Source organism: Mobula birostris, chromosome 17, assembly GCF_030028105.1.
Source record: "Mobula birostris isolate sMobBir1 chromosome 17, sMobBir1.hap1, whole genome shotgun sequence".
In the NCBI taxonomy this organism is placed as follows: Eukaryota; Metazoa; Chordata; class Chondrichthyes; order Myliobatiformes; family Myliobatidae; genus Mobula; species Mobula birostris.
The window spans coordinates 21,471,231-21,485,093 of NC_092386.1; the positions used below are offsets into that span (position 1 = coordinate 21,471,231).

A 13,863-nucleotide genomic window follows, 5' to 3' on the forward strand; every position below is an offset into this window, starting at 1 on the left:
AGTATTAAAGTGCGGGGCAAATTTGTGCTGGGAACCCTTTCCAAACGAGACCCAGCACCCAGATGTGGCAGAAAGGCGATTTCCAACCAACTGGATCTCGCCGGAATGGAATGGACAGATATGAAGCCATTCAATTTATTTTCCACTTTGACGATCTTATTTTCCTTAAGCATTTTAAAGACGCTGTGACCCGTATTCCAAGTTAACCATAATATGTAAAGAATTACTGTAATTTTGATAATGAGCCACTCCTTGTTCATTTTTAATGCCAGGATCACTTGGATTCAATTGAACTGTACAGCTGGTTTTATATTTCCGCAAAAGTAGCGCCTATTTTTTAAGCATTCCCCCCCCCCGCTCCAAATTTCACTTCTGCCTGCATGTAGTCGGATTTAGTTTGTACAAAATACCCAAGGATTTTTTTCGCAATAAAACATGCAATTTTCTGAACATGAGGTATTTTGCTCTTTAATCCACATCTCCCGCCCTTTAGTGGCCAAAGACACAGAACATTGTGATGATGAATATCTTTAGTTTTATTTATGTATAGTTGCTCAGACACGTGTATATACAAAACAGATGTATAGAATATCCACATGGCAGAAGACCATAGGTTTGTGTCTTTCTCTTATAAGCATGTCAAAAAAGCACTCTTCAATAAGTGCAAAGAATCTGCATTTCAAGCGGTTCTTGAGCAGGGCAGTACAGGCAAAGGACAACAATGGCTGGACTCTAATATCCAGACGCACAAACAATGAGTGACTCTGACAGAGTGTCAGATTAAGCATCTAAAACAGATTTAGCAGACTCCATGAGTAACCTTCAGCATGCCAGCAGCATTTATTAAACTGTACAGACAATGGCAGCAACGCTATTGTAAGAAGATTCGTCTCGCATCAGAACAGTTTGGGGGCTAATGCATGGGAAAAACTCGGAGTTGCCAAATAGAACAGATTTACCCATTCACCGCTCAATGAAGGCTTGGATGAAAGCAGGGAACAGCTGATCTACGTGGAGTGAATAAGGGGGAGTGGATTAATTTCTATGCTTCTAAATTTATAGAACCATTTCTATTCCACATTGCAAGGCGGGTCAGTCAAGGGTATTGACAGGTATATGCATCCCGATTTCTGTCCTTGGAACGAGCTGCTTCCACACAAAGAGGGCGAAAACAGGAGACAAAAATTACAAAACTATACCGGACAAATTTTCGGGGTTTTTTCCTTACTGGAGTCCATGCGCATGCCACAGTGATGCTGGCAAGATCTTTCCACAAAAATATTCACTTCATCTCTGGGGCAGGAAGAAAAAAAAAATCGGGAACACCAATCAACAGAATCAACGTGCCTCTTCACACAGGGCTTCGTCCGCATCACCTCAGAAACATATAGGACCAAGATTCTGAATGTCAAGTCACAGTTTTTGTTTTTGCTCCCCTCTGTTCATCGAGAATAAGCAATTTTTTCGGGCTGCGCCCAGTTTTGTGCCTCTGCACTTCCACGATCGTCGTAAGCCTCTATCAGGACTGTTGAATCACATCTTCCATTCCAACAATAGATCTGTTTGCTTAAACTGCTCAATCAAATCCAGAAATTCTATTGTATTCAATTATAAAAGATGTAAGAATTGGAATTAATACTTTATCAAACACTATTTACAACATAGGTTGCTAATAATACAGAATTTAAACAATGTATTTTTTTTTCTTTTTGTCCTCCAGTAAAAGGTACAAATCAATGTACTAAGCTAACACTAATGTTATAGACTATTACAGGATACACAGTATCCACTGAACAAACTGATCCTTATTTCCCTGCTTTTAAAAAAGGCAACTAAAAACAAACAAGCAAAAAGTTGTTGGTCTCGAATGTCCTCCATAACATCAGGGGTGTCCAGTTTATGTCAGAATCCTCCAAGTGTGTAATAGTAATAGTTTCACATTGAGTCTTACCATCAAATAGATGTAGGCACTGACTTGCCTAAACAATCAGAAACTAAATGGTCAAACATTAAATGGTAGCTTACGGTGCACAGGAAAGGAAAATGCAATTAACTGCATCACCATTACAGAGTTGGATTGCAATCCAGTTTTACAGGAAATAAACATGATGCAGTATTTTACATACTCAGTTCATTAGCTTTTCACTTGTAGAATAGGATGTTAAAATAAATTGCAACTGTTATGTTATTCACAATGCCTATCCTTATTCACATGAAAACTATCCATATTACAAATGAAACCAGCGTTTCTAATCTACCATTTACGTTTGTGTTTCTCATGAGGTCCAGCATAACACTAGTAGCCTACTGCAATGTGCACCACTCTTCAGTTCTGTGGTGATGCCCAATTTTGTTTTCAAAGACTAAGGTAGGAGCATTTCCTACAAAAATGCAAAGCCCTGCTAAAGAGCACATGAAACAGAATGTGAGTGGAAAATACAAAATATTACAGATCATATTAGCTACTGCATAAGCACAGGAACTCTCTCTTCAGAAACATTCAATTATAAGTCCCAAGAGGGATAGGGTTATATCTATTTGTAAAATCTCCTCTAAAGTTCTGACACAGTGATTCGATGCCTTGTGTGATCATCTTACAGTATTGAGTGATAAGGTATAAATATTGCATGGAGGATTGGAACCCCCTTGGGCTTCAGTTCAATATTCTTATTTCTTCAGCTACTGCATCTGCCGCTACTGTTTCTCATCTGCACTTGATGACAAGAGCCAAACCGCCTAAGGGTACTTTGAAAGAAGAAATGCACAGGAAAATAAGAATCATTAGTCTCAAAATATAATTTGGCATTTTTGCAGGGGTTATCAGTTTGGACACATTATCCCTCTTAAATTGCTCTCTACTCTCCGGACAGAAAATAAATCTTATGCCTGGATTAAGCTGAATGTCCCCCTCTTCAACAGTGCAGTTACAGAACTCGCGATGTTTCCTGATCCAGCCATGCTGTGTCAGAGGTTCTTTGTATTGTCGACCACTACAATGTTGAAAGCATCAAGAAAAGGAATAGTACAGTCGCCAAAAGTAGCGGGGATATCCTGGGTGCTTGGGCATCATTCTCGCCTCGCGATGGTTCAGCTTCATGGATAGTGTCATCTATTTGGACAGAAAGAGAGAAAGCAATGATGTTACATCAAAAACCAACTGAATGATTGCTCCCCAGTACTTTATAGTCACAATTACAGATCAGCTAAGCTCCTTGGCCAAACACATTCCATTTGACACATTTGCAAACCACCTACAAAACACTTAAAATCCTTGTTTCATTTCAAACTTGAAAATCTTTCATTTGAGTTTAATGAAAGACAAATGCAAATCAAAGGCAGTGCCTGGGAGGAGGCAAGAAGCAGCTTCAATCACCTCAAGTAAAAGTATATTTCAGCTTAATTTAATGCCAAGGAACTAACTAGTTTCTGTAGAGTTTGCTCAACAAATTGAAAAAAAGAACAAATTATTTCATGCACCACATCCACTGTTAGCTTTCTCATCAAATTATTCAGAATTAATTTAAAATTGTCTGTTGCATGTGTACTGCTGGCAGAATGGAATCACATCCCCAATATGGAGGTGTTTAGATTAAATTCATTCTAATGAATTCAAGCAATTGAGTTGAATTCAGTGTTTATGATTGTGCTTGCAGAAATAGATGTTCAAACTGCATGAGAAAACCAACAGAGCATCTGATTGAGTTACGCACAGAAAATGCTGCCGGAACTCAGCAGGCCAGACAGCATCCATAGAAAAGAGTACAGCAGACATTTCAGGCTGAGACGTCACCTGTATTCTTTTTCCATAGATGCCACCTGGCCTGCTGAATTCCTCCAGTATTTTGTGTGTGTTGCTTGGATTTCCAGTATCTGCAGATTTTCTCCTGTTTCTGATCTGAGTTGCTGCTAATATGTTCGCAATGCCTTTCTTTTGTACCCAGACAGAAACTATTAATGGCCGAGTGGCACACCAAGGGTATTTCTTCACCTAAACTTGATTTGTGAAATGAAGAACTAACATAAATATGATCCATTTGTTGCACAGAAGACAAAATCTGTATCACCAGCTGTGAATTCTTCTAAAATCTATGTTAGTTGCTGTCTCTGGAAGCAGGAACCACAAATATAGGACAGGATGTGTTTTCTGTTATTGACTCAAGCTTGTAAAGATAATGGCTCCAGGTAGAGGAGAAATAACTTCTATATTTGCTTATCCTCATTTACATGAATTTTCCATCTTTGGCAAATGGAATCTTTGCCAAAGTTACCACCTGTGCAATCCACTTAAACAATAAAAAATGATACGAGTCTGTGAAAGTCTCTATTCACTTTAAATCCTGCCTTATCTCGGTAGTGCCACTGCTAAAACACTGGTTAACCTTTCTACATATTAGCAAATTATTTTTTTAAAAATCCATTGAATGCTTTTAATAATATTTTTGAGATTTAGCTAACAGGAATTTCTTTTCAGAATAGCAATTGTAGTGCTATTAATTACAGTAAATCCACTGGATTACGTTATCAAGGATGATCTTTTGGACAGACTGACAGATGGAATGTTCTAAAACTCAGAGCTTTTGTGTGGAAATCTCTGAATTTGTGGACTCAATTGTCATTTCGTACATTCAGTATATGTTTACTACTTCTATGGACTACACTTTTAATCTAATCCTTTCAGCATGAAACATGTTGCAATGTTTGGTTTTGATTAAAACCTTCAAAACCTCAACCCCCTCAAAGGACAGTGCCACATTAGTAGACTCAGTGGCCACTTTATTAGGTACACCTGCACACCTGCTCTTTAATGCAAGTACCTAATCAGCCAATCACGTTGCAACAACTCATGCATAAAAACATGCAGACATGGTCAAGATATTCAGTTGCAAACATCAGAATGGGGACGAAATGTGACCTAAGTGACGTTGACCGTGAAATGACTGTTGACGCCAGGCAGTGTGGTTTGGGTATCTCAGAAACTACTGATTTCCTGGAATTTTCATGCACACTAGTCTCCAGGGTTTACAGAGGATGGTGACCAGACTGGTTCAAGCTGACAGGAAGGCAACAGCAACTCAAATTCTGCACACGCGTTACTACAATGGTGCGCAGAATAGCATCTCTGAAAGCACAATACCTTGAACAGTGAAGGGGCAGGAGAACACAAATGTACACTCAGTGGCCACGTTATTAGGTACATAAGGTACCTAATAAAGAAGCCACTGAGTGGAAACCGTCTTTGGCAAATATTCAATATTTAAATACCCTGTCCTTGGTTTTAAATAACCAAGACACAGTGATCTTTCTAAGCACTGGATCATATTCAAAACTGACTTTCAACCCCATAATACCTTCATTCTCCACCATTTGTTATCAGCTTCCAACCACTCTTTGTTTCTCAATTTCTCTAATCTCCTGTCAAAAGTAGATTCTTCGCTTATGGTCCCCTCATTTCCTTTCACTTTCTGAATTGTTCTGTCCCTCTACACTCTGCTATTAATACCATTCTAAACATGTATATCTTCGTTCGTGTCTTTACTCACTTCTCCCCAAATTCCTTGGTATCCTGGCCAATTTCCACCTCTCATTTCAGCATGCATTCCGAAACGTTTGGCTACATGATTATAAATGGCCATAGCTAGGTAGTAATAACAATAACAGCCATCTCTACTGTGATAAGGATTAACTTGAAATTAAAGACCTTGAAAGAACTACTCAACATTGGGACTAGTGATGAAATTTAAACTCCAAATTCCTCACTGATGTATATTCTGACCACAAAATTCCACTCTCCTCTCTCAGCGCAGAGAAATTTTAACATTGCAAATGATTATGTTTATTTATTGAGATACGGTAAGGGGTAGGCCCTTCAGACTGTGCTGTCCAGCAACCCCCAGTTTAACCCTAGCCCTAATCAAAGGACAATTTACAATGTCCAATTAACCTACCAACCGGTACGTCTTTCAACTGTGAGAAGAAACCAGTGCACCTGGACGAAACCCACACAGTCACGCGGAGAACGTACAAACTCCTACCCGCCAGCAGCAGGAATTGAACTTGAGTTGCTGTGTTACGCTAGCCACCACTCTACTGCGCCACCCAAATAGTTTTAATTAAAGTGGACTTACTTCAGCTCTGTGGGAACTGTGGAAAAATACACTGCATCTTGTGCCCAGGTTAGTCATTTCCATGTGGTGTGACGTACAGTCGTGTGCAAACATCTTAGGCACACATATATAGCTAGGGTGCCTAAAACCTTTGCACAGTACTGTATACTGGTTAAAACAAGAAGGTAGTTAGGAAACAGAAATACACATAAAAGTTGCTGGTGAACGCAGCAGGCCAGGCAGCATCTCTAGGAAGAGGTACAGTTGATGTTTCAGGCCAAGACTCTTCGTCAGGACTAACTGAAAGAAGAGCTAGTAAGAGATTTGAAAGTGGGAGGGGGAGGGGGAGATCCGAAATGATAGGAGAAGACAGGAGGGGGAGGGATGGAGCCAAGAGCTGGACAGGTGATAGGCAAAAGGGATATGAGAGGATCATGGGACAGGAGGCCTAGGAAGAAAGAAAAGGGGGAGGGGGGAAAACCCCAGAGGATGGGCAAGGGGTATAGTGAGAGGGACAGAGGGAGAAAAAGGAGAGAGAGAAAAAGAATGTGTGAATATAAATAAATAACAGATGGGGTACGAGGGGGAGGTGGGGCATTAGCGGAAGTTAGAGAAGTCAGTGTTCATGCCATCAGGTTGGAGGCTACCCAGACGGAATATAAGGCGTTGTTCCTCCAATCTGAGTGTGGCTTCATCTTGACAGCAGAGGAGGCCATGGATAGACATATCAGAATGGGAATGGGACTTGGAATTAAAATGTTTGGCCACTGGGAGATCCTGCTTTCTCTGGCAGACATAGCGTAGGTGTTCAGCGAAACGATCTCCCAGTTTGCGTCGAGTCTCGCCAATGTATAGAAGGCCACATCGGGAGTACTTAGCTTTGTATTAGCTCGATAGTATTAAGTGTTATTTGGTAACTAGAAAGACATAATATACAATATTCTGCAAAAGTCTTAGGCACCCTAACAATATACAGTATATGTGCTTAGGACTTATATACCAGACCGTACCATGAGGTGGCACAGTAACATAGTGGTTATCACAACGTTTTACAGTACCAACAGCTCAGGGTTCGATTCCTGCCCCTGCCGGTAAGGAGTTTGTACATTCTCCCCGTGACCGTGTGGGTCTTGTCCGGGCACACAGGTTTTCTCTCACAGTCCAAAGACGTACCGGTTGGTAGGATAATTGGTCATTGTAAATTATCCAATGATTAGGCTAGGATTAAATCAGGAGGTGGCTCAAAGAGCCAGGAGGGCTTATTCTGCATCTTATCTCAATAAATAATACTTTTGCCCAGTAATGTATATACATATCATTATTCAATAAATTTTTCAGTAATTGTAGTTCAGCTGATTCTGTATTTTTCGAGAAGCTTCTTGGTTTCTCTGCAGCAGATGTCACACTACCGAATCTGTCTATTTCAGAGAATATTATCATCACTGGAATGTCTCTTTAACTTTCTAGTTAGCATTACTTTGTAGTATAAGATAACCGCAACTGTTTTCCTTTATCTTTTTACTTTGTTCCAGTCTTCAATCTTAATACACTCAATAAATGGCCATTACCACCAGGCTTTATGCCTCATTCTTCACTGCTGAAGAATTTCTGGATCACACGATCATCAGGATCTAACAATAATAAAAGGCTCTGGTGAGTTCTACCAAGAAATGTAAAAGTGTGGTGTCTGGTTACTTGTTGATAGGTTTGTGTTCACTTCTTCTGAACAGATGCTCAAGTCAAACTATCCAACAATCCGTTACTCAGGATACACACATGACTGAAGATGCTGGAATCTGAAGTTAAAAACATGCTGGAGGAACCCTGCCGGTCAAGAGACAAACGGATATCCGATGTTTTGGGCCCCTTTTACTCAGGACCTAATGTTACAAATATTATATGGAGCTCGGATGGTGTCATCTTGAGTTTACCTCCAAGTCATAAGGCTATGTGCCCAAGGCTCATTTACAGGAGAATGACCAGAAGTTATTCTGCATGACACAACTCAGTGACTGTTGCACCAGAATGTTACCTTTCATTTGTGATGATTAATACAAGGGGGCATGATTTTGAAGTCCTGAAGAAGGCCCAAAACGTCGACAATCTATTCAGTTCCATTGACGCTGAGTTACTCCAGCATTTTGTGTGTGTTGCTCATAATTTTAAGGTGATTGGAAGGAAGTATGGGGGATGTCAAGAGGTAGGTGTTTCTTTTACATGGTGAGTAGGTGCATGGATCACCCTGCCAGGTGTGGTGGTAGAGGCAGGTACATAATGGACATTTAAGAAACTCTTAGATAGGCATATGGATGGAAGAAAATGGAGGGTTATATGGGAGAGAGGGGTTAGATTAACCTTAGAATAGGTTTAAAGGCCATCACAACATCATGGGCCTAAGTGCCTGTAACGTGTTATACTGTGCTACGTTCAATATGATCTATGCTCTAAAACTGATCTAATATGATTCAACGTAAATGATACCAAGGAACGTTCTCAATGCTGTTTGCTTGCTTTTATTGTTTGCACATTTTTCCCTCTCTCTCTCGGCACATTGGGTGCTTGATGGTCTTTTTGTTAAATGGGTTTTTCTGAGTTTCTTTGTTTTGCATCTGCCTGTATGGAGACGGACCTCAAGGTTGTATAATAAACGTACTTTGAACTTTGAATGATTCAAACAGAATTATACAATGATTCTTAGTATCTAAGTTATATATATATATAAATAAACACACAAAAAAGATAACCTAGTTATGTTACACACATAAAAGTTGCTGGTGAATGCAGCAGGCCAGGCAGCATCTCTAGGAAGAGTTAGTCCTGACGAAGGGTCTCGGTCTGAAACGTCGACTGCACCTCTTCCTAGAGATGCTGCCTGGCCTGCTGCGTTCACCAGCAACTTTTATGTGTGTTGCTTGAATTTCCAGCATCTGCAGAATTCCTGTTGTTTACCTAGTTATGTTATTTGTCTTCTTGATACAGTGTGATCCAGCTGTGCACTAACTCTCAAGTCCTATGTTCTACAGTACTCATATAGGTACAGGGGGCCAAAAGGCCGCCTTATGGGCCATAAATTGAATACAATCCTACAATAGAGACAATGCATCAAAACACGGTTCATTGGCTGCACTGAGCTTCAGAACACCCTAGTCTTAAACAATCCCACATCAATATAACGTCTTTCTCAGAAAGCGCAGTGCGGAATATGATCCCGTCAATCTGGGTTGAATCCAAAACCTGATTCCTGAAGTGAAAGGTGACTTAAGTTCACTCTGCCACTTAGCCCCTCAGAATAATGAGACTGACAACATTTCTTCACGTTAGGTTCACTAAAATATCGACGGTAGCAGACAGCAAACACAACCAAATATACTCAGAGACATAAATGCTGGTGGCAGACTTTAATGAAAAGGACAACATTAAAAATACAAAGACACATAAATATGCTCCAGACAGATTTATTTCTGCTCAAGGCAGTGATGCTGGCTGATAGAAGCCTGGATTCTACCAAACTGAGGGGAACCAGATGTCACAATGTGACAATATTTTCAGCTGTCATGGACATATTATTCTTCGAGTGCATCAAAACTGGAATCCCATTCAATTTTGGAACAACCTCCCCACCCCACATCCCAATTTTAAAAAGTTAGTCTCATGCTTCGTTTTCATTGGTTGTTAGTCCGTTTTTATTGGAATGCTAAACAGATCAATTTCCGTATTAAAACAATTTTTGTATTAGCTTCTTTTTCTGTGAAGCAAATGCAATATAACAGTTAAAAAAAACAGAAGTATTCTATCTGCTGGATATCCCACTTCAATTTATTTGTATCAAGGAGAATATCCAGCACAGCACAGAATAGCAATCTGGCACAACATGCGAGAGTTATTGCATTATCTTTTTGCAATATAGAGAGAAGAAAGTCATCAAAAAAAAGAGGAGAGGGAGGAGAACAAGCTTTCAACACTGAACCCATGCAGGGCATGCAAACTGTGAAGGAGGGACATTTAAGAAAAAGGGTTGGGGTGGGGGGACAGACGGACTGGTTAAAAGATTCTCTAAGAATACTAACCTGCTGGTTCTAATGAACTGTCTACTCTGTCGTTAGCACCGAAAACACTTTCATGTACACCTACAGTTTTCGAACAGCTGTCTATAACAAAAATAGAAATAATAGCCAAATATGTTAGTGTGACATTTTTTTTAATTTCCCTGATTTTTTTTTTCTTTCTCTTTTTTAAAAAAAAATCATTCCACGTTGTGTCTTGCTGAACTCGTCCATTTGGTTCAATCGTGGTAAACTTTCAGAAACAACAAGTTAGCAACTATCATCAAAGCTCAGTGAAGAAATGTAAGAAAACAAAATGATGGAAAAAAACACAGAAAATGTTATGTACAGAACAGATACCACATAGGATATGCACAATATGAAAATTTTACCAGTGCTTACAATTATACATGCACTAAAGCCACCCCTGCAAACCCGCGTAAGAAACTTACTTGATTGTCGCACAAGGACTTTCAATTTTAAACACGTCTTCTTTCCATTATCTGGGATAGCCGAAGCTGTGGAATGTGAAAAGAAACCACTGTAAGATTCTGTACAGAAGTAAATCAAGCATCTATTTTCCCTCTTTAATTTACTGCAGGTCAAAACATTTTTAAGATCAGTTGGCATGAAAGTGAGTTGTTCAGATTTAGAAAACATTGAAAGTGAGATTTTACGGCACATTGGGTAAAGATAGCACATACACTGAGTGGAACTGCTTCATGATGATAATCAGTTCAATGTCAGGAGTTACAAACTGTGGCATCTGAGGCTTTGGAAAAGATAACTTGAAATGCTTTGAGGTCTATACCACAAATCTGATTATCTTGATGATACAAAGTTGAAACATTATGTTCTGTAGTGAAATACATTCTTAAAGCTTTGATTCCTTCCCCTCCCATCTAAACATTTCAAAATATGTAGCAATTGTTTTTCTTTTCACTGAACATAATGGCATGAGCAAAAGCTCTCACCACATTACACAATCAAGTATGCAAGACAAGCTTTTTTACTTTATCTCCATACATGTGACAATTATCATAAATCAACCAATGGGCTGCAGCCTCTACTACTAAATGACTTGCTAATAGGGCAGAGTATTTGAGGTTAGTGTTTACTGGCAGGAAATGACCACTTTCCTGTGGGCTCTGCTAACCCTGTGCAACAAGAGGTGTTGCTTAAATCTAAGGGACTGTTTAACTGTCCACCAGAAATCCAATAAAATGGTTAGACAAGGCCCGATATTCTCAGCAGCTCTCACTCACTGCTTACCCCATCAAGCAGCAACAACAGGACCAACAACTGGCGCTTGAAGAGGGATGATAACGATTATCATTATTTGTCACATGTACAGTGAAACAGTGAAATGTGTCATTTTCGTCAAATCAAATCAGCCAGGATTATACCGAGGGCAGCCAACAGGACTGGCCATGCTTTCCAGAATGTAGCATTCTGACAACTCACTAACCCTAACTGTACATCACTGGAATGCGGGAAAACCTGCAGCTTCTGGAGGAAATCCACACGGACACGGGGACTCAAACCACACATTATAACTAGCCAATTGCCACGCCAAGCAACTTCCAACTGCCCACATGTGAGCAACAACCTTCTCTTGTCCTACTGCTTGGTGATATGATCTCCCTGCTTTGACTCTGTTGGGTAGCCACCCCCCCCCCTCCACCGCCATTCAGCACAGGAGCTCCATCCATATTTCTAGCACAATGAGACAGTTGACTGGCAGGGGGCTTTTTGCTGAGCAAGACCAACCATACCCACTCCTTGGCAATCTGTGCGGTCAGTGGGAGTGGAAGTTAGATGGGAAAGTGGGGTGGGGGGGTGAACTTTGTAAATGTTGTACACTCATGGTATGGAGTGTCACCGAGTTGGACACAAATGCACCGGGCCTGATCACTGAGGTTGCAGATGACATAAAATGATGCATTTTGGAAAGTCAAACCAACGCAGGAGTTGTATGATGAATGATGAGATGAGACAGGGCCATTTAAAATGGATCGCAGGGGCAACATTTTTTTTTACACACGAAGTGTGGAGAGTAGATGGAACGATCTACCAGAGAAGGGTTGAGGCAGGCGTAATAGTATCACTTAAGAGGAACTTGGAGAGGTTTTGTAGAGAAGAATTTCAGTTTTATATGTACCACTCTTTTAGATGAGTGTGCATCATTGAGGAGGGATGTGAGGGTTGGAGGGAGATTGGCTGAATGCAGGAAACTGGGACTAGCTGAGTGGGCACCATGGTCAGTATGGATTGTTTGGGCTGAAGGACCTATACCTAGGCTGGATTGTTCTATGGCTCGATATTATGCCAGCCAAGCAAGCAGGGATATTTTAGGCAAATGATGACATGAAATTAGAAGCCGTCCCTAAATGTATTGTTTTTAATGTTCCCTTCAGGGTGATGAACATGTAAAGTCCATCAAAACAACTCAGCTGAATCTTCTTTTTTGTTAGAGCAGATAGTGGAAAGTAAATCACATCATATCCCAAACCATTACAGCTGAAAAATATCAATCAACTATAGACAGAGGGATTATGCCACCAGCCGGACAGGGGCCTGTACACTGATAACCGGTGAGGGGCACAGCGTGGGTCATCTCGGCAAACTCCGACAGGAGTTTAGCAACGACTGCTCAGGCTTCCTGATCAGCATGCATATTAGCCACAGGCACTGGTGAGCAGCAGTTGGACGTCTGGGCAGACATTCTATCCCACCGGCAGCTAAAGCAAAAATCAAATAGTGCTGGAAATCTGAAATAAAAACAGCAAGTGCTGAAGCACTCAATATCAGTGGCCTCAAATGTAAGTCTGGCTTCTCCACTCTACTGCATTCAGCCCAAACTGTTTCTTTCCAACACTTTCTGTCCAGTGTTGGCAATTACATAAAAGGCTTATTAGCTGTTTCCTAATCCATCAGATCATCTTCAAAAGAAGATTAATAAGATATACTCAGAGGTCACTTCACTAAGTACATGCTGTACCAACTAAAGTGGCCACTAAATGTATGTCCCTGGTTTTCTGCTGCTGTAGCCCATCCACTTCAAGATTTGATGTGTTGTATGTTCAAAGATGCTCTTCTGCACACAACTGTTGCATAGTTATTTGAGTTACTATCACCCTTCTGTTACCTCAAATCAGTCTGGCCATTCTCCTCTGATCTCTCCCATTAACAAGGCGTTTTCACCCACAGAAGTGCCATTCACTGAATGGTTATTGTTTCTCACACCACTCTCTGTAAACTCAAGAGACTGTTGTGCAGGAAAATCGCAGGAGATCAGCAATTTCTGGGATACTCAATCTACCCCGTCTAGCACCAACAGTCATTCCACAGTCAAAGTCACTTGGATCACATTTCTTCCCCATTCTGATGTTTTGTCTGAACAACAAATGAACCTCCTGATCATGTCTGCATGTTTTTATGCTGCTGCCAAATGACTGGCTGATTTGATATTTGTGTAATGACCTGGTGTGCAGGTGTACCTAATAAAGTGGCCTCTGGGTATATCTTCATCCAACAGAAAACAGATATGTACACAGCAGTTTCCACGTGAATTTTGCAAGTCTGGATCTATGCAATAAGATCATTGCTTTATAACCTGAAGGTTTTAAACTAGTCATTCATTTGTAAGCAGTGAAAAACTTCCAAAAGTCTTATTGAGAAGAAAGATAGTGATGGAGCAGAATATCCAGGCTGTA

The 13,863-nt window shown here is 40.4% G+C and overlaps 1 protein-coding gene across 2 annotated transcripts in view; it reads right to left on the reverse strand.

The window, feature by feature from the left end:
• Positions 1 to 518: 518 nt before the first annotated feature.
• The window catches only part of LOC140211375 (ephrin-A5-like), a 200,449-nt gene continuing 187,104 nt past the window's right edge, over positions 519 to 13,863 (reverse strand). Inside the window, exons 3-5 of one of the 2 annotated variants that reach the window (XM_072281053.1) lie at positions 10,600 to 10,665; positions 10,172 to 10,252; positions 519 to 3,109 (exon numbers count right to left, since the gene is read on the reverse strand). In XM_072281053.1, the coding sequence (XP_072137154.1) occupies positions 2,991 to 3,109; positions 10,172 to 10,252; positions 10,600 to 10,665 (266 nt within the window). In that variant the 3' untranslated portion in view covers positions 519 to 2,990. The remainder of the gene's footprint in view (positions 3,110 to 10,171; positions 10,253 to 10,599; positions 10,666 to 13,863) is intronic. The other variant, XM_072281054.1, reaches the window with a different exon arrangement.